This window comes from Montipora foliosa, chromosome 3 (genome assembly GCF_036669935.1).
Source record: "Montipora foliosa isolate CH-2021 chromosome 3, ASM3666993v2, whole genome shotgun sequence".
NCBI classification, from domain to species: Eukaryota; Metazoa; Cnidaria; class Anthozoa; order Scleractinia; family Acroporidae; genus Montipora; species Montipora foliosa.
The window spans coordinates 61,363,875-61,388,874 of record NC_090871.1 but is presented as its reverse complement, the minus strand read 5'-3'; the positions used below and the strand labels follow the sequence as shown (position 1 = coordinate 61,388,874).

The 25,000-nt window shown below is 40.2% G+C and overlaps 3 protein-coding genes across 6 annotated transcripts in view; 1 reads left to right on the top strand and 2 right to left on the bottom strand.

The window, feature by feature from the left end:
• Positions 1–25,000, bottom strand: part of LOC137997873 (tetratricopeptide repeat protein 28-like) — a 140,715-nt gene that overhangs the window by 43,763 nt on the left and 71,952 nt on the right. The window lies entirely within an intron of this gene.
• On the bottom strand, positions 7,380–11,024 carry LOC137995066 (macrophage scavenger receptor types I and II-like). The gene is made up of 5 exons (XM_068840655.1): positions 10,648–11,024; positions 9,658–9,714; positions 9,219–9,299; positions 8,279–8,491; positions 7,380–7,639 (listed from the first exon to the last, which is right to left on the bottom strand). Exons 2-5 carry the CDS (start codon positions 9,688–9,690, stop codon positions 7,589–7,591), a joined length of 378 nt encoding a protein of 125 aa, XP_068696756.1. The 5' UTR covers positions 9,691–9,714; positions 10,648–11,024; the 3' UTR covers positions 7,380–7,588.
• The window catches only part of LOC137995065 (uncharacterized), a 12,110-nt gene continuing 7,820 nt past the window's right edge, over positions 20,711–25,000 (top strand). Inside the window, exons 1-2 of the mRNA XM_068840654.1 lie at positions 20,711–20,999; positions 21,110–21,184. Coding sequence (XP_068696755.1) covers positions 20,831–20,999; positions 21,110–21,184 — 244 coding nt within the window. The 5' untranslated portion in view covers positions 20,711–20,830. The remainder of the gene's footprint in view (positions 21,000–21,109; positions 21,185–25,000) is intronic.

Sequence of the window (25,000 nt, the reverse complement as noted above, 5' to 3'; positions counted from 1 at the left end):
TAATTTTTCCTCCGGCTGCGCTTTAGCCATTTGATGAGGGCCAGTCTCCGCGTGCTTCTCAGGCAGCTGCCTCCTTCATGCCCGAGAAGAATTCTGGGTAATTCTGCCATTCCATGACAAGCGAAGCTCCCCGATTCTCATTTCATTTATTTTTTATAAGTGTCGGGTCACCCAGTCCTACCAGAAAAATACAGCACCGATTGAAGATTTTAGCTTTCAAAACGTGCCCAAATTGTATTGGTAGGTCCTGGAATTCGTCCACAGAAATTTCAGAGAGACAACTTCACTCGTGAGCCGCCATGTTTACAACAGAGCATTTTAGGCGTGCCAGTCTGCAGGATACACTCTCACCTCTGTGTCGAGAAGACCAGACACGCGCGGTTCTTACGTTACGTTTATGCATGTAGAATCAACTGCAAGGTCAATTCCTTGTAAAAAAAACAAAAAAAAAAAAAAAAAAGAGCAATCATCTTAATTTTTGCGGTAGGCTAAGCATCGGAGAGCCTGAACATTTACGGATGCGCTGACGGAATGTTTGAACAAGAGAGAAAAATGCAGTACCTCCAGACGTGGCGATGGAGCGTCGTACCAAACGAGTCATCCCGGGATTTCGGCCCGTGCGATCGCTTTTGGACGCAGTTGGCCCTTCGCTGCTTTCTGCTACCGACCTTGCCTCCCGGTACGGCATTGAGGGCCCTAAACCATATGTGACAAATCCCACGCCTACTCACAGCTCCAGACCGCCCTCACTAGCGTAAGATTTCGATCGCTTATATATTCAAGAGAACAGTCACTTTATCTGTCATATGGTAAGCACAGGAGTCGCAGATTACAAAGTGTACGCATGCGCCCTGCTAAAGGTAACATGCACACATGCTTAAGGTTTATTTCGTCTCGAATTTCAGAATAACTACAAGAGCTAATATCTTCAAGACATTACATTTGCAGCTAAACTACACGGCATATACAGACACATAACTAAATACATCATATTTAAAGATATGGTAATGAAAAAGAAAAGCTGCTGTACAAAATGCGGGCCTGGATTTTCTTTTAAAACCAGTAAACTCTGCGGTACGGATAAAATCAGGTAGCGCATTCCGCAACTTAGCTGATACGTAAGAAAAACAACTAAGAATGTATCTGGTTGTTTTAGGTTTTATTGAGGGACAGAACGTAATTTCCGCGAAGATCATGCATAAGAATATTTTGAATGCGCTTATTGCGTAGAGATGTAGGATTTGACTTAAGTGGTAAGAGGACAGGTAATTTGCATATATAAATCTCAGAATTCTCTTCGTTACATTGTACCGTATCTTTGACAAGAAATAAGGAATGGTTATTTTTTTTGCTACGAGGATAACAGAGAAAAAATAGCGCTACTTGGTCGCGAATTTCCTAATAATAAAAACTTGTTCAGAAATCAAAAGTCTACGTTAACAGCACACACCAGGGCTACTCCTTAGTATGTAGCTGAGTAGAAATGTTCTTCTCACTAATTTTTCCTACGGGCGCGCCTTAGCTATTTGATGAGGGCAAGAGATTATGAAGGTAAGAGAAGTAATCCCTCATACTCGCCCTATTCCCATCGTAATCCCTCTTCGTTATTTTTAGATCTCCTGCGAGATCCGGTATTCCCACGAGGGTTAACTGATAGCCAATCACATGTCCCCATTTCTACCAATGTTGACAGCTGAGCGAATTCCCACGCAATAATTCGCGTCGTTCGCGATTTACCATCAAACAAAAATGGCGGAGGATGTTGAGACAAACGCGAAAATTCATTTTGTGGACGAACGTGACTTGTTGAATACAGAGTTAAGCGATTTCAATGACTTATGTTTTGAAACCTGTATCTTGGACGGAACGAGTCATGTAACCGACAGGATTTTGTACAGAATGGCAAATGGAAGACTCTAGTGGATAAGTACGATCTCTCTGACTTTAATAAATGCATTCTCGGTTTCCTTTGCGGGATTAAAATATGATGACTTAATTCTTATATGCTGATAAAGTAGACAGATAGAGCTCTACAACCGTACCAAACATGAAAGGAAAACTTGAATCAAGCGTCCGATAAGAATTTTTGAACCCGTGTTATCGGATTCAAGTGAATTTGCAAAGCACGTATGTTAAATATAGCTGTCTCCTTAAAAAAAGATTCAACACGGTTTCGTATATGGCACAATCTTGAACGTGGTATCATTGAAAACTAGACAATTAAGCGATTTTAGTTATAGATGTTTGAAACCTGTATCTTGAAAGGATCGAGTTTCATAAGCGACAGAATTTTGTAAACATTGGAAATTCGCAGACTACAGTCTGAAACAAACAATATATCGCTGACTTGGTTAACGCGTTCTTGATTTTTTTCGCGGGATTAAAATATGACGACTTAATTCTTAGATATTCATAAAGTAGACAGATATCAGACATGAAAGGAAAACTTAAACAGACAGTGCGATAAAAATGTATGAACAAGAGGTATCGGATGGAAGTCAATTTGCAAAGCACGCATGTTAAATATACCTGCATCTTTCAAAATTATTAAACTCGGTTTCGTACATTGGACACTGTTGAAATTGGTGTCACTGTAAACAACACAGTTAAGCGATTTGAATGATATATCTTTGCATCTTGTATCTTCAACGTAACGAGTTTTATAAGCGACAGAATGAAATATCGCGGACAACAGTCACCAAGTAACATATTCCTGACTTGGTCAACGCGTTCTCGATTTTCTTAGCGAACTTAAACTATGGTGACTTCATTCTATGATATTCATAAACTAGACAGCTAACGCTTTCAAAAAGTACCATACATGACAGGAAAATTTCAATTGACCGCACGATAAAAATTTTTAAAACCGTAAGATCGGATTGAAGTCAGTTTGCAACGCACGCGTAAAATATAGCTCCCTCTTTCAAAATTATTTAACACGGTTTCCTACATTAGACAATCGTAAAATTGGTATCAGAGTGAATTATACAGTTGACCGATTTTCATGATATATGATTGCAAACTGTATCTTGACAGAATTTTGTAGACGATGAGAAAGTGCGCACTAAAATGGACAAAAGCAATGCAACCAAGGTAAACATATCTGCATCTGTCAAAATTATTTAACACGGTTTGATAGATTGGAAATTCTTCAAATTGGTATCACTGTAAACTAGACAATTAAGCAATTCCAAGGATGTATGTTTGAAACCTGTATCTTGCAGACAATAAATTTTATCAGGCCATGAAACTCAATATTGAAAACGAAGAATGGGATCGTACAGAATTTGCTGCACTTTCCCTCCTCCACGAAACTTCCACGTAACGCGCGCGGTAACATTATCCGCGGGAAAATTGATATCTAAAAATAACCTAAGAGGGATTACGATGGGAATAGAGCCAGTATGAGGGATTACTTCTCTTACCTTCATAATCTCTTGATGAGGGCCAGTCTCCGCGTGCTTCTTAGGCAGTTGCCTCCTTCATGCCCAAAAAGAATTCTGGGTAATTCTGCCATTCCATGACAAGGGAAGCCCCGCGATTCTCATTTCATTGATTTTTTATAGGTGTCGAGTCACCCAGTCCTACCAGCAAAATACAGCGCCGATTGAAGATTTTAGCTTTCAAAACTTGCACAAATTGTATCGGTAGGTCCTGGAATTCGTCCACAGAAAGGCCAGAGAGAGACAAGCTCACTCGTGAACCGCCATGTTTACAACAGAGCATTTTAAGGCGTGCCAGTCCGCATGAAACCATCTCTCACCTCTGTCTCGAGAAGACCAGACACGCGTGGTTCTTACGTTACGTTTATGCATGTAGAATCAACTGCAAGGTCAATTCCTTGTTAAAAAACCAGCAATCCATCTTATTCTTTTCGGTAGGCTAGGCATCGGAGGGCCTGAACATTTCAAATAAAGCTTTTTGAGTGCTCTTCAAACTTCTCAAGCGATACACATTTAGTTATTACATTGCCAGAGCACCACGTTAAATATTGTGAGGCTTCTGCTGCTCTTATATTTGATTGCGTGAATTTGCAAGCTATGTTATAATCATTTTGCATATGTATTCATTTTCGTCTGACCTGGGTGTGTTTCTAGTGACGGTACTCTAAAAGAGCTGGTGAGTGTAAATTGTAGATTGTAGACTAAGGATAAGATTACTAAATGGAGATAATGCGAGAAAAAAAGAAACCAAACCCTGTACTAATGCTACGTTTATGCATGTAGAATCAACTGCAAGATCAATTCCTTGTTAAAAAAGAGCAGCAATCCATCTTATTTTTTTCGGTAGGCTAGGCATCGGAGAGCCTGAACATTTCAAATAAAGCTTTTTGAGTGCTCTTCAAACTTCCCAAGCGATGCACATTCAGTTATTACATTGCCAGTGCACCACGTTAAATATTGTGAGGCTTTTGCTGCTCTTATATTTGATTGCGTGAATTTGCAAGCTATGTTATAATCATTTTGCATATGTATTCATTTTCGTCTGACCTGGGTGTGTTTGTAGTGACCGTACTCTAAAAGAGCTGGTGAGTGTAAATTGTAGATTGTAGACTAAGGATAAGATTACTAAATGGAGATAATGCGAGAAAAAAAGAAACCAAACCCTCTACTAACGCTAACCTTCGGCGTAAAAGTCATTTTTTGGGCGTAATGCGGCCTAAGCTTGCATTAGTAAAGGCCACGGGTTGTTTTCGTAGTCTGGATCGCACTCGTGGTCTGTATTTTACCCCTGGTTTGCAGGCACGCATTTTGCATTAACCCGGTGGAGTTTTAATGGATCGTGAAACGTAAAAAAGGCTTCAGACGTAGAGTAAAACGAAGCAAATGTTAGCCATGCAAAAAAACAATTGTAAGGTTGTAGGTTCGACTCCTGCAAAAAAGCAATTGGATTTTTTCCAAGTATACGCGAGTCACCATTGAAAAAATAACATCTCTTCATTGCAAAATCTTTGTCGGGCATTGTGGCGCATTTTCCGGGCCAAAAATGCAGAATTTGTCGGGCTAAAATGGTAGCTAGGTTTTATCAGCCCCATGTGATTGACAGCTCCGTGAACTAAGTTATGAAGACAAGTGCCTCAGCACGAAGAGTTACAACGGCAAAACTGTGGGCAGAATAGAGAATAATCTTTCTCAGTTCCTTTCACGAGATTCACTATTCTGAACAGCTCCCGACGCAGGAACGTATATTGCAACTTCGTTATTAGGCCAAGTTTTCTTTGTGACCATAAATTGTCGAGCAAAAGCATTACTTTCCTTAATCTTTGCTACAGACGTCTCGTTCATCTCGTAAAAAAATATGATGATGTTCTTACATGTGGTTTACAACCTGTCTAAACTTCGGAGACTTACTTACTTATTATATCATGTACGTTTATTGGCCCAAAGTAGCATCAACACATAAAATCATCACATCAGCAAATAAGAAAGAACGATTTTCCCGGGAAAGGTAGATTACCGAGAAGTGAGTTATTCCTCCTGAACGTTGTGAGATCAGCAGTCCCAAAAGTGAACCGCACAATACATCTTTGATTCTCCGGTATTTTGAGTACCTGTACAGTCGCAACGGTACGTTCTCGCTCCGCCAGTTTCGATGCTGCTCAATAAGACAACTTTGGCATCATTTGTGGCACAGTTGGCTCCAATAATTTTCTTAGCCTGCATAAAAATAAGTAAAGAAAGGAATGAAAGAGGGAGAATTAAACTGAAATCAAAGTCTCTCTGAGACACCCCTCATTGATGATTACCGGTAGTAAATGACAAAAAACATGCGAAAAAAAAAAAAGTGTATGTATCCCCCCCCCCCCCCCCCCTCCCACCCGACACCCAAAAAACCAAGAAATTGCCAAGTACAAAAGGGGATTCTTGCTTGTATAGCAACGTGTCCTAGTTAATGAGTTTGCACTGACACCAAAAAGGTGAACTGATGGAGATGCGTTGGATTATTGTGCAGGGTTTTAGAAACTGAGCATTCCATTCCTTTGCAGATTTTGCTGTGCATATTCTAGATAGTGATGGTTAATATCAAATTAGAAACATGTTTACGCAGGAACAGTAAATAGGGATCATTTGATTGGATGCTGTTGAGAATTTCTTAAAATTTGATTGGTTCACAATGTACAAAAAGAGTGGAATGTTTGGTGATGCAAAACCACCTCCCCACCCTGATTAGCTCAGGTATTTGGGGGTAAGGATTTTTGTAAAATTAATCTGAATGTTTAATGAAAACTGAATTGAACTGCGCTGTTAGCAAGTTGAGGGTTTGAAAGTTATCTTTTTTGTTTTACATGTAAATACCCTGAAAGCTACATATCCAAGTGTTAAAAGCTTTATTATATATTAATCCAAATGCTGGCAGTTTTTAAATTCCTTCCACCAAATTAAGTGGTTGAGAAATACAGTACAACTCAACTTATTTTTAATTGTGAAACTGAAGGGGCTGTACATGATGCTTACTTTGTTCATACTAAGTAACAGTTGCACCCAGTTTCTTGTAATAACATAGACAGTTCCTTCATTGAAAGATCATTTTCTGCAAAAATAACTAAAAACAACGACAAGATTGATTCCTGGCGTAAGGTCTTATGTTTGAATGCCATAAGAAATAAACGTGTTCAAGTCCCTTTTGGCAAAATTAAATGGTAACAGTTGAAATACACGTACACAGACACTGTTCATACCAAGTAAACAGTTCTGTCAAGAGTTTTCCCCGATAATAAAGACAGACCTTGGCAGCGTCGAAAGTTTTTTCTCAGATTATAAATATAAACGTTCTGTAAGGTCCTGAATGTTGTACCGGGAGCCACATATTTTAATACAACTGTTGCTGTTTAAAAACAGCAACAGTTCAGCTCATTTCTGAAGGCTAATTTTTTTAATCGTGCGATTGGAGGCGTCGTAGGTGATGGTTACATTGTTCATATCGAGTAACAGCTCTGCCAGAGTTCCCTCTGACATCAAAGACAGATCTGGACAGGCTTCCTTAAGAACATCTTCAAATGCAGTAAGATGTAGCAGGTTATCATCAGACTGAACTACAATCCGAGCACATTTTTTTGTCGAGCAGTTGGTGGTTCTCATGAAAGTACTACATCTTGGACACTGAACAAACTTCCCCGCTGTTGCGTGAACCAAACGCCGTCCACAGTTAATACAATGAACAAACGTTTCCACGGAGTGGACGCTATGAATGGAGGGCACAGTGATAACTACATTTGCTGCCTCTTGGTCATTGTTGGTCGATTCACGTAATGGTATACCATTCAGTTCAGGCTGATCAACACTTTCTGTTACCACAAAACTGGGGGTTGTGGTTAGTTTTTTCACTCGATTCCAGGTTCTCACTTGTATCGGAATGATGTGATACACCTTTCCTGTTTCAACTACTGGTATCAGATATCCACAGCGAATTGAAATTCGTTGCACGGATGATTCGACAGTGGTTTGTTGTGTATATGAGTGTTTCCTATTAATTATTTTGTCAGAAAGAACGACAGAAAACATCAACTTCTTACCTGAAAGTCGTAAACTCCTCTCCTGCCGTCGCTGAATAAAAATGGCTGATCTACGGTGTGCTTTGTCATGTGACTTCAGACGAACATTTTCCATATCAAGACCGAGCATATCCGACTACTAAATACCTGTGACACAAGTTTATCGTGAATTCAAAAGATACTTGGAACACTGTTCTTCTACGACTTTAAGACTTTAATTTCATAATTCGATGGGAAATTCAGAACGTCCCCTAAAAATAATGAAATAAGAGCATAGGGTAGGATTCGCACTTGGGACACGTGCGCTTAGCGCTTCCGTTCCAGAACGTTCTTACACCAATTCGGCCGTCCGAATGAAAGCCGAAATTTAACAGCCCATTGATCGAGTGAACGAGTGATCGAGTGAGCACCTGAAGTCCCCCTCACTATACCTCATTGAGACTTCGTCATCAATAAGGTAAAAAGGAAATAAATCAGTAAAAGAATGAAATCAAATCAAGATAAATGAAATCTATTCATGAAAAGCAAATTTAATGAAGGCCAGTTCTAGTCACATGAGGTTATGCCAGATCCGGAATATATTCGATTAGGACTGCTCGCCCGAAATACTCCCGAAAAGTTTCGGGATCTTTGAGAAACGACCATCAGGACATGTCTTGGACCCGGGATCCCCGGATCCCAAGAGAAGGCCCCTAACCACTGGGCCACACTGCCTCCTAAGTCTCATGTGAGGCTTATTTACGTTTAAGCTACTGGCTTGAAAAATATAATAAATTGGAAACCTACACTTTGTTCTGTTACTGAGACATCCGTAGCAGCATAGGAACCAACAGGGGGTGTCACAGATCTCTTTTTCTCTTGATAATTGCACAGCGTGAGGTCACCTCCGGCCGGAGAAATACCAGGAGCACCCTGGGTACCATTGTAGCCGCGAGGGCCCTGGGTACCGTTAAATCCGGGGGGTCCTCTGGGACCTTGAGTTGCACTTATATTGAGCATCTAATAACAAATGAAATTCGCGTGAGGTCGATGTGAGATGGATTGCAAAACAGCGATTAAACGAAATAGTAATCCCACTAAAAACGTACAACTGGGTACGCAAGTTCAACATTTCCGTTTGAAAAATACGAAGTTAAGCCACTGTTTTTACGCACTCATTTTCCAAATAAGGTCAAACGTTGTTATGGTGGCCATTCAACCAATAAGGAGGGGAGAAAGGCGTTATTCGCCGAGGTTTCAACTGCTCTGTTGTGTGACCCTCAACACCTGGGTGATTGAACTCAAATGAACTCAACTAGGAATTATGTGTTTCATTTGTTATTTTCAATTGAAAAAAAATGTTGAAACAAAAGCTAGGTTCCTGGATAAGATCTTGTGCTATGGGTCTGGTGCACTTTGCATTAAAGCTTTAGTAAGGAGCCCAAAAAAAGACGAGGCTTTAATTTAAAGAAGTCAAACCTGTCAATGAAGTGAACTTTAATTTTATAGCAATTGTTCGACCCATGAAAATCACCGTTCCAATGCCTGTCACGTATCAAGCGCTATATAGACGCTATGTTACTGTAACAATATTATCGTTTAATAAAGAGTTTCAGTCAGGGAAAATATGTATCAGAGGGAAAATGACCTAAAATATAGCCATACTCGATAGGTAACTGAGTGGCATCAAAAAGTGCAACCCTAAGCTTACTGCTTCCTACAATCGAATCGCCTTTCTCGCACTGACCTTCTGATCCAACCACGTTATTTCTTGCATCACATCTTGTGTGTTGGACTTGATTGATTGCCAGGGTGCTGACGTGTTACACTAAAACAAGAGATAGGGGGCTGAGTATTGCAAACCATTGCTCTATCCAGTCAGGTGCTATTAGCAAGAAAGGGTACTTAATGTGATTCTGCGGGATGCATTGCATGTCTGTTTCAGGTAACAGATATAAGGGAACCTATTGTATTAGATATAAATGGAGACGAGTCCTGAAGAAGAACTTGAAATAGTGCGTGGGTACCTCATGACTCAATTACTGCATAAGTGTTTGGGAGCCAATTAAATGCGAGTAACCGAGCAATCCATCCGTCAACAGACCAACTGATTACCAATTAATCACAAACCACACTTTCTTTCGGTAAGCAACGTGCTCGAAAAATCTGTATGAGGGCTCACTTACCTTGGCTTTCAGTTGTTCGTATTTCTTTTTCATTTCTTCAATTTCCGTTATTATAATCTGTCATGTGAAAAAGAGAGTGCAAAGTTAAAATACAGAGGAACTTCGATTTGATGATACTGCCAAGACGATGTTCTCTAGCTGATACAATGGTAAGGAATTTGGTGTCTCAGTCGCTTGGTTAAATTCAAGTTCCACCGTAGACCTCTTCCAGTGATGACATCATCGCCATCATTATTATAATTATTACCATAATTATTGTTATTCATGTACCTTCAATTGATAGGCCATTTTCGAATTTACATCAGCTTTTGTTCTGCACTTACCAGAAGTTAATAGAAAAACAAGAAACGAAATAGACAACAAATCCTGGAGAATGTTGAATATGGCCTGTGAGTAACGCCATAACACACTTTAATGAGGGACCAATTAAAAAGGAGCATAGGTACAGCAAGGTTAAATAAACTAAAGCTACGTGTAAGCGTACCAGGGTGGCCAGAAAAAACCTGCCCCAAAAAGCCCCTTAGGAAAAAAGGGTACAGGAAATCTGGGACGGGCCAGGCACAACTCACGTCCCCCGCCAGGACTGTAAATAAATTACTCAAAAATTAGAAAGCCAGCAAAAGCGAAAATCTAATTCTGAATAAACAATCGCCAGTGAATACTAGCAAATATAAAATTTAACAATGAAAAACGAACAACAGAAACAACTAAATTGATTAGCGGATTCGCACATCCAACCAGCATGGATATCCAACAAAACATCAGCTATTTTCCTACAAGCCGGATTGGACGCTGCACCAGACTTCATACTGTGCGTACCGTACTTAGAAAACTTCCCTAACAAGTGGCTTAATATGCTACTTAAATTTCACCCTTAAAGTGGTCATAGAAACGCCCAAACTAGAATGAAAATGCTCGTTAGACTTGGCTTTCATAATTTTACGAACTAATGGGAACGCAGAGGAAGACTGCGGCAAAATCTTAACCAACCGCTTGGTCACAGCCACAGGACAAGTAACCTTGCCAGATCTAGCGAGAACAGCCTGTGCTGATCGTTTTTCATGACACTCAACAAAGAATCGGTCAATAAGGCCGCTTCAAGCCAAATCCGGGAACTTAGGATATCTGAAAGAAAAGAAAAAATATCGTGAAAATCAAAGAACTACTGCGCCAAAGACCAAATAAACTCGAAGCACGCCAAATAAGGCGCTAACTTTGCTAACTCAGGCTCAAAATATGCCAATTCAGGCCCAAAATATGCCAAATCAGACTCAAAAATGTGCCAAATCAGGCTCAAAATATGCCTAGTCAGGCTCAAAACATCCCAATTCAAGCCCAAAATACGCCAAATCAGCGGATTTGCACCTCCAAACAGCATGGACATCTAACAAATCACCAGATAGTTTCCTACAAGCCGGATCTATGCGGGTCGTTTTCGCGTTGAGGCACGTAAACTGACTTACGAACACAAAATATAGAGACATCAACAAAGTGCTATATTCTTAATCTCGTCAACGCGAAAAAAGCCAGCAAAACCAACTAAAAAGGGTAAACACCGATAAAAGATCGGAAAGCGAAGAGCTAGCGGCAAAATGCGTAGCAATCGCCTGTACAGTGTTACCGACAGCGGCTCCTTAGGCTGAAGTGGGCACGCAAGCATTCTTTTGGATCCTTCTAAAGTAAACCTTACTCAGAGGGATGGCTAACAGGACAAGCCTCGATACCAGCCATTGCGTGGCCCCCCCCCCCCCCCCCTAATAACATAAACGGCAGATTCTATAGAAGATACACCAGTGTTATTCTCAGACGAACGTTCAGCTAATTCACAAATAAATAATACAATATGCATTTCCTGGATTAACGAAGACACCAATCTTCGACAAAGCCCACTTGCGCTACCGCAGCCAGTCAGATTTGTACTTCAGCACCGTGGACGGAGCCTTAGCACCCAATTGCAGATCAATGAGGCCTGGAATCATGTCACTCAACGAAGAATTGGTCAATGAGGTCGCTTCAAGCCAAATCCCGGAACTCAGGACATCTGAAAGAAAAGAAAAAAATATTGCGAAAATCAAACAACTACTGCGCCAGTGACCAAAAATACCGATACAGGCACAAACCACGACGAGACCAAATAAACTCGAAGCACGACAAAACAGGCTCAAAATGTGCCATTTCAGGATCAAAATGTGCCAAATCAGGCTCAAAATATGCCTATTCAGGCTCAAAGTATGCCAATTCCAGCCCAAAATACGCCAAATCGGGCTCGAAACACTATCCGTAACACGACCAAAAACGTACCCAAAGTCCACACGCAAAGCTAACATTCTGAATTTTGAGCAACTGCGAAAAACGGAAGGGTGAGACTTATAGATCTGCATCTGGTCTCGGCCTTCCAAAATGAGATCGTGTTTGGCGGGAAGCACAAAAACCTCCCTAACGAACGACTCAAACCGTGAAGGTCCATCACAATAAAAAAGGCCAAAAGAAGGCCCATGGCCATTCAGGAATATCAAAGTCCCACGACCAGAACAAGCCTAAAGAACTCTGAACGGCGTTCACGACGAGACCCACCGGAGGGCAAACCCTGTTACCCTCTCCACTCCAATCTTGGACCAAGGCATCAACACCGGTGCAACCGGGAGAAGCAAACTTGGAGTTGAAACGCGAAAGCAGAGAGTTGTAATAGGAGGCAAAACGGTCGATCGCTTGGGGACCCCATTTGGCATCAACCAGTCGAAACACGGTTGATTAACCCGTCAATCATCCTTGTCAACGAACTGGCTTAAATGATCGGCCCTCATGTTGAGCGACCTGGGAATTCCGGCTGCTCTACCAAGGCAATACCATGCGAAAAACAAAACAAAAGATGCTCAGAGCCAGAGAAGATGGACCTTAGAGCTACCAACAGAAACTATCCCGGCGGCACTAAAACTGTGATTAAAAATTTTTACCTTCTTGGGCTATAGGTGCTCAACAAAACAAAGCAAAACATAATAAACGGCTTCACTTCGCGAAAAACTTTGACCCAAATTGTCGATCGTCGACCGCTGGCCACAGAGACGTCGAGGAAGGCGGATAACCCTCCGAAGTCCCTCCGAAGGCTACGTCGCTCGCGTCGGATAAAACAACAGTGGACGAATCACGGGGAGGCCGAATGGAGTAAACGCTAAACGATTCAATGTAGTTAAACCAAAACTTCAATTCCTCTAGCAGAGCGGGAGGGAAGCGAAAAGTGTGATACCAAGCCGACCTAGACTCTATAGCTAAGTACATCTGCCTAGTCAGAAGACGGGAAATAGGCCCAACCGCCAAGGAAACCGAAATAAGGGAAACGGCGATCCTGGCTAATTCACGGTAGGACGATGAATTGATTTGAATGGCGAAAGCTAAAGCTTGCAAACTTTCTTCTTAGGAATCCGAAACGTCATAGAAAAGGCGTCGATCACAAAGCCTAGCCACTCGCCCGCTTGCATCGGAATCCAGCACGACTTCCCCTCATTAACAAGGAGATCAGAAGAGTCAAGAACCTTTCGCTGAGCAAAAGCTGCTTCGACGTCTGATGTCCTATCGGGCTGACTGCCGTCGTCGAGATTAACAAACGATTTATGCCCCATAGATGGCCAGCGATTAACTAATGGACGCAACAATTAGCGAAACAAAAACACGCACTGCTGAGACCGAAGGGTAAGACCGTGAAAGTGGAATACTTAAGTCCGCCGCTTAAGGGCCAAGCAAAACCTAGATACTTCTGGTGTTCCGGAAAAATATCAACATGGTGGTATCCAGATTTGAGGTCCCAGGTAAAGAACCAATGCCCTTCCTCACGAATCTGCGAGAGCGAGCGAAGGTCCTCGTACTCAAACTAAAACGAACGAGACGGCAATAAACGTACCTAAGATCGATCACCTAGCGAAGTTTCTTGTCCTCCGCAACCGTCAAAGGGTTAACTCAAAAAGGAGACTACTGTGCTCCACGATACAGCCACTGTCCAAAAGCTCAGAAATTGCACGAAGAACAAAGTCGGGATGCCTAAGAGCCGACGAATATTGCTTAAAAAACACAGGGCTGGATAACTGACAAAAGGAAGTCGATAGCCATAGGAAAAGGTATCGAGAGTAAACTGAGGAGCGTCTAAGGTGGATGCCCAAAAACTAACGGAGGAATTTAAACGGCCTTTAACTCCTGAACAAACATTGCCGAAACAAAAATCATCCGAAAAACCGATGGACAGCAAAATCACACTCACTGAAGAGTGAAAGTCCTCTCCTGCATCTAGTCGGGCACGTCTCTGAAGAATCGGACGACTTTAAACAAAAAAAACTAAAGGGGCCGAACTCCCCGCACTATAGGAAATCAAAACAAAAAATATTATAATCAAACTGATAGCTAGCAAGGGCCAAAAAATAAATTAAGCAAAAACGAAACTGTGGGTAGTAGGCGTACACAGACCCGAAGGATGAATACGAATGAACAAGACACATATAACCATATGCAAAATACTTAACAACGCTTAAATACCAGGACACAAACAGACACCATAATGCACCTAATTAACCGTATAAGATCGTGCAGAAAACAAATATCTGCTAAACTGCGTACCGCAGATATTTTTGCATTCTGCACTTACCAGAAGTTAATAGAAAAACAAGAAACGAAATAGACAACAAATCCTGGAGAATATTGGATATGGCCTGTGAGTAACGCCATAAATCCGAAGGTAAAAACAATGCAAGTCTAACGTGAAAAGTAAAGAAAGCTACTTATCTTAAAACAAGGCCCCAAGCGTTGCGAAGAGCTAAAAGCCCTTCGATTAGGCTGACCGCTTGCTGAAGACAAGGATCCTGCGTCCAAAGCGTCCTTGACCTTGTCTTAGGATTTTCCTTTCAAAGCGACGGATGCTTCGTCAAACCTGTCCAGCACTTGAACGGCATGGTCCAGCTACCGTTGGTTCCCCTTTCTCTTACAGGTGTATCTTTCTCGACGCGCCCTTTTAATGGCTTGCTCGACAGTGGAACCGTTTCCTCCAAAAATCGCCTGGCGAAACCGAACAGACGATCGTCGATAATCTGCGAAGGGTTATGTGAATGTTACTAGTGCTAATCACCCTTACTTGCAGTCGCGGACTGAATTGCGAAGGGCGCGGCTCACGACATCGGGCTGAAAGCATACAAAGGCGCCTCTGGCTGCCGCTATACAGTCCATGTTTGATGTCGGAGCACAGCACCACAGCAGCACAGCTAGATGTCAATTAGCTGTGAGTCGATTTTGATGAGGGAGGAAAACCGGAGTACCCGGAGAAAAACCCTCGAGTCAGGTTGAGATCGACTGAAACTCAGCCCACATGCTGGCCGAGGCCAGAATTGAACCCCGGCTCGCAGTGGTGGGAGGCTCGATAGATAACCACTAAGCCACCCTGACTCCCATATCAGCCAAAGCATCGATAGACTCGGCAACGAAAGACTGGATTAACTCCTTAATAGAAGGGCTGATAGCAGCGCCTGAATCGTCGTTAACAGTAACGGTCGAAACCGAAGACATTTGCTGCTGCTCCATGGGCATAACGAAAGCAAAAACGAAACTGTGGGTAGTAGGCGTACACAGACCCGAAGGATGAATACGAATGAACAAGACACTTATATAACCATATGCAAAACACTTAACAACGCTTAAATACCAGGACACAAACAGACACCATAATGCACCTAATTAACCGTATAAGATCGTGCAGAAAACAAATATCTGCTAAACTGCGTACCGCAGATATTTTTGCATTTCCAAAGCGAGTTTGTGTAAGAAGTCCTCACTTTTCATTCATAAGAAAGGGAGAACTTGTGACCACCACAAGGAAAAATCGCATTTGATCTCGCTTTGAAACCGAGGCAAAAGTCACTTCGAAAGTTGCCGGCTAATTTAGCATACTGAAGAATAGTTAAGAGGCGGCATGTGCATGACAAGAAAATGAAGACGATCACTTAAATAATTAATAGAAATTCTTGTATGGCAGTATGGGGCTAACATAGCAATCCATTAGAGGTGACTGATCACAGATCGATCAGGTGACCAACATTCAATTGTTTCGAAAATTGCTTACAAGCTGATGCAACTAACAATCGTGCTACCTCTATCGAATTCTTTTCAACTGAAGACGAAGACATGTTCTTTCCTTCGTAGGCTGCCTTGGTACAACAAGCTTTCCACTTGAACTTGAAGGGGTTTGATCTATGTGGAAAAATAAACAAGCAAAAAAGGGTTCAATTTCCCATGAGGCGTACTGGAACCAGTAGATCCTTGTCGCAAAGTAATTGTTAAGGCAAGAATTACTGTGTGGTGAAATGCCGCGATGAAACTTAAATGTCAGCGCAAGGCAGTTGTTGCAATTTCCGAAGAGCATGCCGGTTGGGAAGTCAGTTTTGTTTCCCACTGAAGCTGCAGCTTTTGACGCTTTTAGTATTCCTATATTCGATCAAGGGCTGGCCCATTTGAAGTCTTGAAAGTCCTGAAAATTCGACTGCGATCCGCTTGTTTTGAAAAACTGGTCTTTTAACGTGTTTCAAGGAAATAAACAGCAAAATGATGGTGCACGAGGATTGACGGCTTAAAAAATGTCCTTCGATGTTAAGACACATACGAAATTGTGGCACCCAGAAAGTTTTGGGATTTTCGAGAAATTGGTTTCTGGGGCCTTGTGTCGGAAACAAGATAATTAGTATTGATTTAGCTAATGTTGATATTATGATTGCGAGATATCTGTCCGGTAATCGAGCGTTACTTTCTGTCTGCTCCGATAAATAAGTTTGTTTATCTTTTGCGTGAAAGATCTTTATAACCAATCACCTTACGTGTGATCAAGGTGCGTCCATGAGATAAGGGAACAATTGATTGTAGTTCTAGTCGGTTATGGTATATTCTAAAACATGGACTGGATTTGTAAAACACGGATTTGTAAAACGTGGATTTATGGAAACATGATAGCATTGTTTGACTGTCTATTTGTTTATTTCTGTCTATCCCTTTTTAATCTTAATTATTTTACTTTATATTATTTTCATTTTATTTTATCGCTTCACATTTAAATCATTTCTCTAAAAGATTGTTTGATGTTGAGTAATATTAGCATTTGGAAATTTTTACGAATAACTGTATCGAGAAATACGAGAAGCACTCGCTTACAGCGAGTAAGTATTCCCGGCATTTTCGGCATTCTCTCGTGTTCAAAAACAAAATTCCGCGTACTTATATTTAACTTTACAATGCATTCGGCGCGTTTTTATTTTTAAAATTATCAGCATCTTAATACACAGGAGCTGGTCAAGACCGATTCCAACGTATTACGGGAATAGGTCATTTTACTAGGGCAAACATGGAACAAAGAAAAGTGTACGTGACATACAAACAACCAGGCTGCCAAAAGACCGTAATTTTAAAAATGCATTGTAGACCTCTGTAGAAAATAAATTTGCATCTTTTAATTTGCGCGGAGAGAAGATAGGTTATTATGCGAGAAAGGAGATGGCGGCTTCTTCTAAACTTCCATCTCTGACCAGAAAACGGCGACGTGGATTTGAGTTTCCAGAGTTCTCATGGAGCTCTGTAAAAATTAGAGAAGAGCTTGGAAGCGGGACATTTGGGACCGTCTATTTGGCTGACTTCACATTAGGAGAGATGCAGCGTCATGTTTGTGTCAAGAAGTTAAAAGGTGAATCCGCCGATTCAAAGCGACGCTTCGAGAAGGAAGCCGGTATCCTCCATAGTGTCAAAGGCCACAGAAATATCTCCGGGTTCCTAAGGTCTTGTCACGAGCCCTATGCCAGAATGATGGAGTATTCGTGCATCGACTTTGGTCATTTTGGCGTAGAAAAAAAGGTGACCACACTTCAAGATTTCGTGCATTTTGTAGACGCTGAATTTGACTTTTCCTCGTTCGCCGATGTGTTATTGGTGTGCACAATAGACGTGGTCACTGGGCTAGATTTTCTACACAGAAATGTTTATATTCTTCATAGCAGGAAAGAAACGTTTTTCAGATTTGTTATAGTAACTGTACATATATGGACCGAGCTTTTTCAGTTAACTCAATTACGTGAAAAAGTGAATACTCTGCATCCAGCAAACACGTGAAAAAGAGTGCAGAAGGTCGCAAGAAAGAAATTAAACACGGATAATTTTCAGTGTTTGAATTGGTATTTTACAAATCCATGTTTTACAAATCTGTGTTTTACAAATCCGTGTTTTACAAATCCGTCTTTTACAAATCCATGTTTTGAAAATCCAGTCCATGTTTTACAATATGCCGTCGGTTATTAGACCTAACGTTGTTGTGTACGCGAGAAGATCTGAGAGAATTATAACCTGAATTAGGAATTATAAAAGCGACAGTGTGGGTTTCTCGCTTATTCCCACACTTGGATGATTCAGTGAATCATCGAATTTGGCCGGATGGTAAATTAAATCCTTTACCTTCGAATATGTTTGGTAATTATGGGTCGGTGTCTCGGAGTAAACAAACAAACAAACGCCGAAAATCGGAGGCAATGTAAAAAAAAACCTGTTTCGAGTTACAGTGGCTGGGGGCACAAACGAGTTGAGACGGCTTGAGCCTCCCACGTGGACAGAAAGCCTGTCCTGTCGTCCTGTTGAAGTTGAAACTGAAATTTTGCACTGGAAAAAGTAATTGTTTATATTTCAAGTTTATTTTTTAAAAGAGTTTTATTAAGTCATTACCCTCCTAATACCCTTTATCGAAGACTAAAAAATAGGAGTCGGTTGGAAGATGGTAAACAGAGGAAAAGGGGACGGCTTTATTAGCAGCGGTTAGTACCTCAGTCAGGAGCACATGAGTACTTATGGGCTGCACTCATGGACTGCGGGCCCCTTTTCCCAAAAAGCGACCAGACTTTGTCAAATGTATTTGAAATTCTTATTATTTTTCGACTCTGTTGAGAAGTTCAACGTCGGTTTGCAGTAGGTGGCGAAAGACTTTATCATCTCTCCAAAAAGCTACCAGACTTTGTCAAATTTAAAATTCTTATTGCTTTTCGAGCCTGTTGAAAAATGCAACGTCGGTTTCCAGTAGGTGGCGAAAGTCTTTTTCATCTCGCCAAAAAGCTACCAGAATTTGGCAAATTTAAAATTCTTATCGTTTTTCGAGCCCTTTGAGAAGTTTAACTGTAGGTTTGCATGAGATGGCGAAAGACTTTTTCATCTCCCAAAAAAAAGTGATAAGACGTAATTCTGTCGATCGCCTTATCAATGACGGTACCTCGTTGTCCCCGAAGGAAAACATGAATAGAAAACTTTGGTGGAGGGAAGAATCATGTACACTACGAATGGATCCTCCATAAATAGTTCGTCGAAGAAACGCTAAGTGGATTAGTAGTAAATAATTAAATACATACGAGGCATAGCAATGGAAAGCTGATGTTGATGAGCGTTTTTGCAATGTAACTTTGAAATGCAAAACGGTAAGGTCCAAAAGAGTTCATGGCTCAGTACTGCACTTTGAGGCACAAGCACTAACCCCTCCCCCAACACACACAAAAGGTCATGTAATTATGATTCAAAAAGCGATCAATGGCATCCTTCAAGGAGTATTTTTGAAGCGGGCTTTTTAACTGGCTAAATAAGAAGTCCTATAAAGCTGGCTTTTTAAGGAGTCTTAAATATCCTGCCGTTTAAGGAATCTTAAAAAGCTGGCTTTTTACGGAGTCTTAAATTGCCTGCCGTTTAAGGAATCTTAATTAAACAGCTGGCTTTTTAGGAAGTTTTAAATGGGCTAGGTCACGCAATTTTAGGCAATTTCAGCACTCTCCGAATGGTCATAGAATTAACTAAAATATCAAAATAACTGTTCAAAACTATAGAAGAACTCTAACATAACACGGCGAAGCCAAGAAGGGACATGGATGGACAAAACCGGAGAGGATTGAAATGGATTGAATTTGGATAAAATTTGAAAAACGTCGGCCCACCTTTTTTCAAATTTATATCAGTCTATATCAAAATGTCATTTACAAAGCTGGAAAATCATTCTCAGTTGTTATGTGGCCGTGATTTTGCAAATGAAAGACTCTTGCTTTGCCAATTTGACGTTTAGAGCTCATAATTAACAAAATTAAACAAAATTACCTAAAATAGCGTGACCTAGCCCCTTTAAATAGCCTGCTTTTTAACGAATCATATAAAGCTGGCTTTTTAAGGATTCTTAAAAGGCCTGCTCTTTAAGGAATCATATAAAGCAGGCTTTTTAGCAGTCTTAAATACCTTGTTCTCTTAAGAAATCTAAAAACTGCTGTTTGAACTGTTTTTTAAAGAGTCTTAAAAAGCTGGCTTTTTAAGGAGTCTTAAATAGCCTGCCGTCTAACTAATCCTATAAAACTGGCTTTTTAAGGGGTCTGACATCGCCTTCCTTTTAAGGGATCTTAAAAAGCTGGCTTTCTAGCAGTCTTAACTATTTTTAAGAAATCTGAAAACTGACTTTTTAAAGAGTCTTAAAAAGGTGGTTCTTTAAGGAGTCTAAAATACCCTGCCTTTTAAGGGGTTCCTAAAAAGCTGGCTTCTAATTTTTAAGTCTCACAACCAGCGATCGTCAGCGATACGTACGCTATATAAATGAACTGCATTACATAAGGGTGTTTTTCGTATTTGTCATTGCTGTTTTTATATAGCTTTTCCCATCTACTGATAATCCACCTTCCTTTTAAGGGATCTTAAAAAGCAGGCTTTCTAGCAGTCTTAAATATTTTTAAGAAATCTGAAAACTGGCTTTTTAAAGAGTCTTAAAAAGGTGGCTCTTTAAGGAGTCTAAAATACCCTGCCTTTTAAGGGGTTCCTTAAAAAGCTGGCCTATAATTTTTAAGTATTACAACCAGAGATCATCAGCGATACGTACGCTATATAAATGAACTTCATTACGTAAGGGTGTTTATCGTATTTGTCATTACTGTTTTTATATAGCATGCGCACTCTTTTCCCAGCTACTTATAATGATCCAAATATAGTATCACATGACAACATGTACATATGATAGTTGTTTTATAACCTCAATATTCGGGGCACGCACAAATGTCATTAAAGAAGTAGTAAAAGATACAATTTCTAAGGAAAAACCACTTGAACTGTTGGTTTGCACATTTTAAGGAGCGAACGGAGCTACAGTAAAAAAGGATAAACGATGAGTAGGCAAGCAGCTCCAAGAAGGAACATTTACTACAATGACGTTGAAATGAGATGCAAAGAAGAGGCAATCGATGGAGGAATTTATGACTTCGTGGTGGAAAATGCAGTTGTTCCTGAACCAAAACAAGTGCCTCTTGAAAGACAAGCATCGGCCAACAAGAGAGGTGAAAAGCGTGCAAAGAATCCCCGCATTCTTGTCAATCAGTTCTGGTGGCTGTTCAGCGAATGCTGTGCATCATAACCATAGTTGTTGTTGTTTCCTTCCTGACTGCAGCAGGTACTTTGGCATTGGCTTTCAAGATGATTTTGGCGCAAAACAATCTGGCGAATGATTGTTCTACGTTGCGAGGTTAGTTAAAAAGTAAAGCATGCAGAAATATTTCAATATTGCTAACTTGTCATAGTATCGTTAGAACAAACAAAGTTACCCCAAAGAGAGGAGTTTAACAAATGGTCTGGATAGCACAAGTGTTACTAATATTTTAAAAATACAACCACTGTAAACCCTTCCTCCAATCTCACCGGTTTGTTCTAATTCCTTTGTGACCCAGACGACGCATGGTGAAATCACATTCAAGTTTGGGCCTGTTCGTGACCTTTCAACGACAGCATAACAAGGACTTATCGCACATCTATCACCTCTATCTTCAAATCAATTTTATTTTCCCTGTTTAATAAAATTGTGATGTTTCTTGCTTCAAAATTACTGATAATGCTACTTCTTTCTATCAACTCAAAAAGAAGAGCTTCCATATTGAGCGGTTAAAACCCGAAGTCAACAAACAAGTTGATCATGTCAGTTTAGCATTACACTTTTAAACTTTTACCGTTATGTCATTTGTGTTCTCTATAATATTGCTGGTTCGTTTGAATTTTACCAACTTGTAATAAACATTTAATCTACAAGTTAGCAATATTAAAATGTTTCTGCATGCTTTACTTTTTAACTAACCTCGCAACGTAGAACAATCATTCGCCAGATTGTTTTGCGCCAAAATCATCTTGAGAGCCAATGCCAAAGTACCTGCTGCAGTCAGGAAAGAAACATCAACAACTATGGTTATGATGCACAGCATTCGCTGAACAGCAACCAGAACTGATTGACAAGAATGCGGGGATTCTTTGCACGCTTTTCCTCTCTTGTTGGCCGATGCTTGTCTTTCAAGAGGCTCTTGTTTTGGTTCAGGAACAACTGCATTTTCCACCACGAAGTCATAAATTCCTCCATCGATTGCCTCTTCTTTGCATCTCATTTCAACGTCATTGTAGTAAATGTTCCTTCTTGGAGCTGCTTGCCTACTCATCGTTTATGCTTTTTTACTGTAGCTCCGTTCGCTCCTTAAAATGTGCAAACCAACAGTTCAAGTGGGTTTTCCTTAGAAATTGTATCTTTTGCTACTTCTTTAATGACATTTGTGCGTGCCCCGAATATTGAGGTTATAAAACAACTATCATATGTACGTGTTGTCATGTGATACTATATTTGGATCATTATAAGTAGCTGGGAAAAGAGGGCGCATGCTATATAAAAACAGTAATGACAAATACGATAAACACCCTTACGTAATGAAGTTCATTTATATAGCGTACGTATCGCTGATGATCTCTGGTTGTAATACTTAAAAATTATAGGCCAGCTAATTTGTAGATTAAATGTTCATTACAAGTAGGTAAAATTCAAACGAACCAGCAATATTATAGAGAACACAAATGACATATCGGTAAAAGTTTAAGAGTGTAATGCTAAACTGACATGATCAACTTGTTTGTTGAGTTCGGGTGTCAACCGCTCAATATGGAAGCTCTTCTTTTTGAGTTGATAGAAGGAAGTAGCATTATCAGTAATTTTCAAGCAAGAAACATCACAATTTTATTAAACAGGGAAAATAAAATTGATTTGAAGATAGAGGTGATAGATGTGCGATAAGTCCTTGTTACGCTGTCGTTGAAAGGTCACGAACAGGCCCAAACTTGAATGTGATTTCACCATGCGTCGTCTTGGTCACAAAGGAATTAGAACAAACCGGTGAGATTGGAGGAAGGGTTTACAGTGGTTGTATTTTTAAAATATTAGTAACATTTGTGCTATCCAGACCATTTGTTAAACTCCTCTCTTTGGGGTAACTTTGTTTGTTCTAACGATACTATGACAAGTTAGCAATATTGAAATATTTCTGCCACCTTTTTAAGACTCTTTAAAAAGCCAGTTTTCAGATTTCTTAAAAATATTTAAGACTGCTAGAAAGCCTGCTTTTTAAGATCCCTTAAAAGGAAGGTGGATTATCAGTAGCTGGGAAAAGCTATATAAGAACAGCAATGACGAATGCGAAAAACACCCTTATGTAACGCAGTTCATTTATATAGCGTACGTATCGCTGATGATCGCTGGTTGTAAGACTTAAAACTGAATTAGAAGCCAGCCTTTTAGGAACCCCTTAAAAAGCCAGCTTTTTAAGACTCTTTAAAAAACAGTTCAAACAGCAGTTTTTAGATTTCTTAAAAGAACAAGGTATTTAAGACTGCTAAAAAGCCTGCTTTATATGATTCCTTAAAGAGCAGGCCTTTTAAGAATCCTTAAAAAGCCAGCTTTATATGATTCGTTAAAAAGCAGGCTATTTAAAGGGGCTAGGTCACGCTATTTTAGGTAATTTTGTATAATTTTGTTAATTATGAGCTCTAAACGTCAAATTGGCAGAGCAAGAGTCTTTCATTTGCAAAATCACGGCCACATAACAACTGAGAATGATTTTCCAGCTTTGTAAATGACATTTTGATATAGACTGATATAAATTTGAAAAAAGGTGGGCCGACGTTTTTCAAATTTAACCAAATTCAATCCGTTTCAATCCTCTTCGGTTTTGTCCATCCATGTCCCTTCTTGGCTTCCCCGTGTTATGTTAGAGTTCGTCTATAGTTTTGAACAGTTACTTTGATATTTTAGTTAATTCTATGACCATTCGAAGAGTGCTGAAATTGCCTAAAATTGCGTAACCTAGCCCATTTAAGACTTCTTAAAAAGCCAGCTGTTTAAGATTCCTTAAACGGTCGGCAATTTAAGACTCCGTAAAAAGCCAGCTTTTTAAGATTCCTTAAACGGCAGGATATTTAAGACTCCTTAAAAAGCCAGCTTTATAGGACTTCTTATATAGCCAGTTAAAAAGCCCGCTTCAAAAATACTCCTTGAAGGATGCCATTGATCGCTTTTTGAATCATAATTCAGCTACCGTGGAACATGACTGTAGCTCCGTTCGCTCCTTAAAATGTGCAAACTAACAGTTCAAGTGGGTTTTCCTTAGAAATTGTATCTTTTGCTACTTCTTTAATGACATTTGTGCTTGCCCCGAATATTGAGGTTATAAAACAACTATCATATGTACGTGTTGTCATGTGATACTATATTTTGACTTCCGATGCCATTGATCGCTTTTTGAATCATAATTCAGCTACCGTGGAACATGACCTTTTGTGTGTATTGGGGGAGGGGTTAGTGTCCTTCCCCTTTCGTACCAACACTAAAATTTATGAAAGGCATTATTGCGTCGTTTGTTGGTAATGTCATGCATACTTGAATTTCGAATTTCGGCCCGGTTCTTGCTTTGTTTTCCTGTTAAGGGAGGCTACTGAGAATATAATTGTCGCCAAGGAAATGATAAAAACTGGGTTACTTTTCCTCGTCGCATCAGTCATTTTGTGTTGTCGTACATTCCTGCTTTGGTCAGTTTTCTTTGTTTAATCGGAACTAACTGGATCTAACTGGATATTAAATAATAGAAACTCCACCCTGCATTCAACACTCATTTACAATAGCTACAAGCGTGGGAGATATATTTGGTCCATCTAGGAAAACAGACTATTGTTCTGTAAAAGAAGAAATTTCCAATTACACACTTGCTCTCTACCTTTTTCTTTTTGTTAACTTGCCTGCGTCAGTAACGGTCGTGGCAGATAATAAAAACCTAGTGATCAAAGCCAAAGGTGATATTCTTCACACTGAAAGTGTGCTTTGTTAAGCTCCAGTTGACAATGAAGACTGTTTCTTGTCAAGCTCACAAGTTGGACTTCGAGTTGGACTTCGAGTTGGACTTCGAGTTGCGCTTCGAGTTGGAGTTCGAGTTAAAGTTGACTTTAAAAATGAACTCAAAAAAGAAATAGAGGGGTAGGGTAG

Excerpts from the sequence above, each read along its gene's own strand:
- LOC137995066 (XM_068840655.1), bottom strand. The coding sequence starts at position 9,690 with ATGAAAAAGAAATACGAACAACTGAAAGCCAAG. Across the intron at positions 9,300-9,657 it reads ACGAACAACTGAAAGCCAAG|TGTAACACGTCAGCACCCTG; the intron begins GTAAGTGAGCCC and ends CTCTTGTTTTAG. Across the intron at positions 7,640-8,278 it reads TCTCAGTAACAGAACAAAGT|GTATTTAGTAGTCGGATATG; the intron begins GTAGGTTTCCAA and ends CTTGTGTCACAG.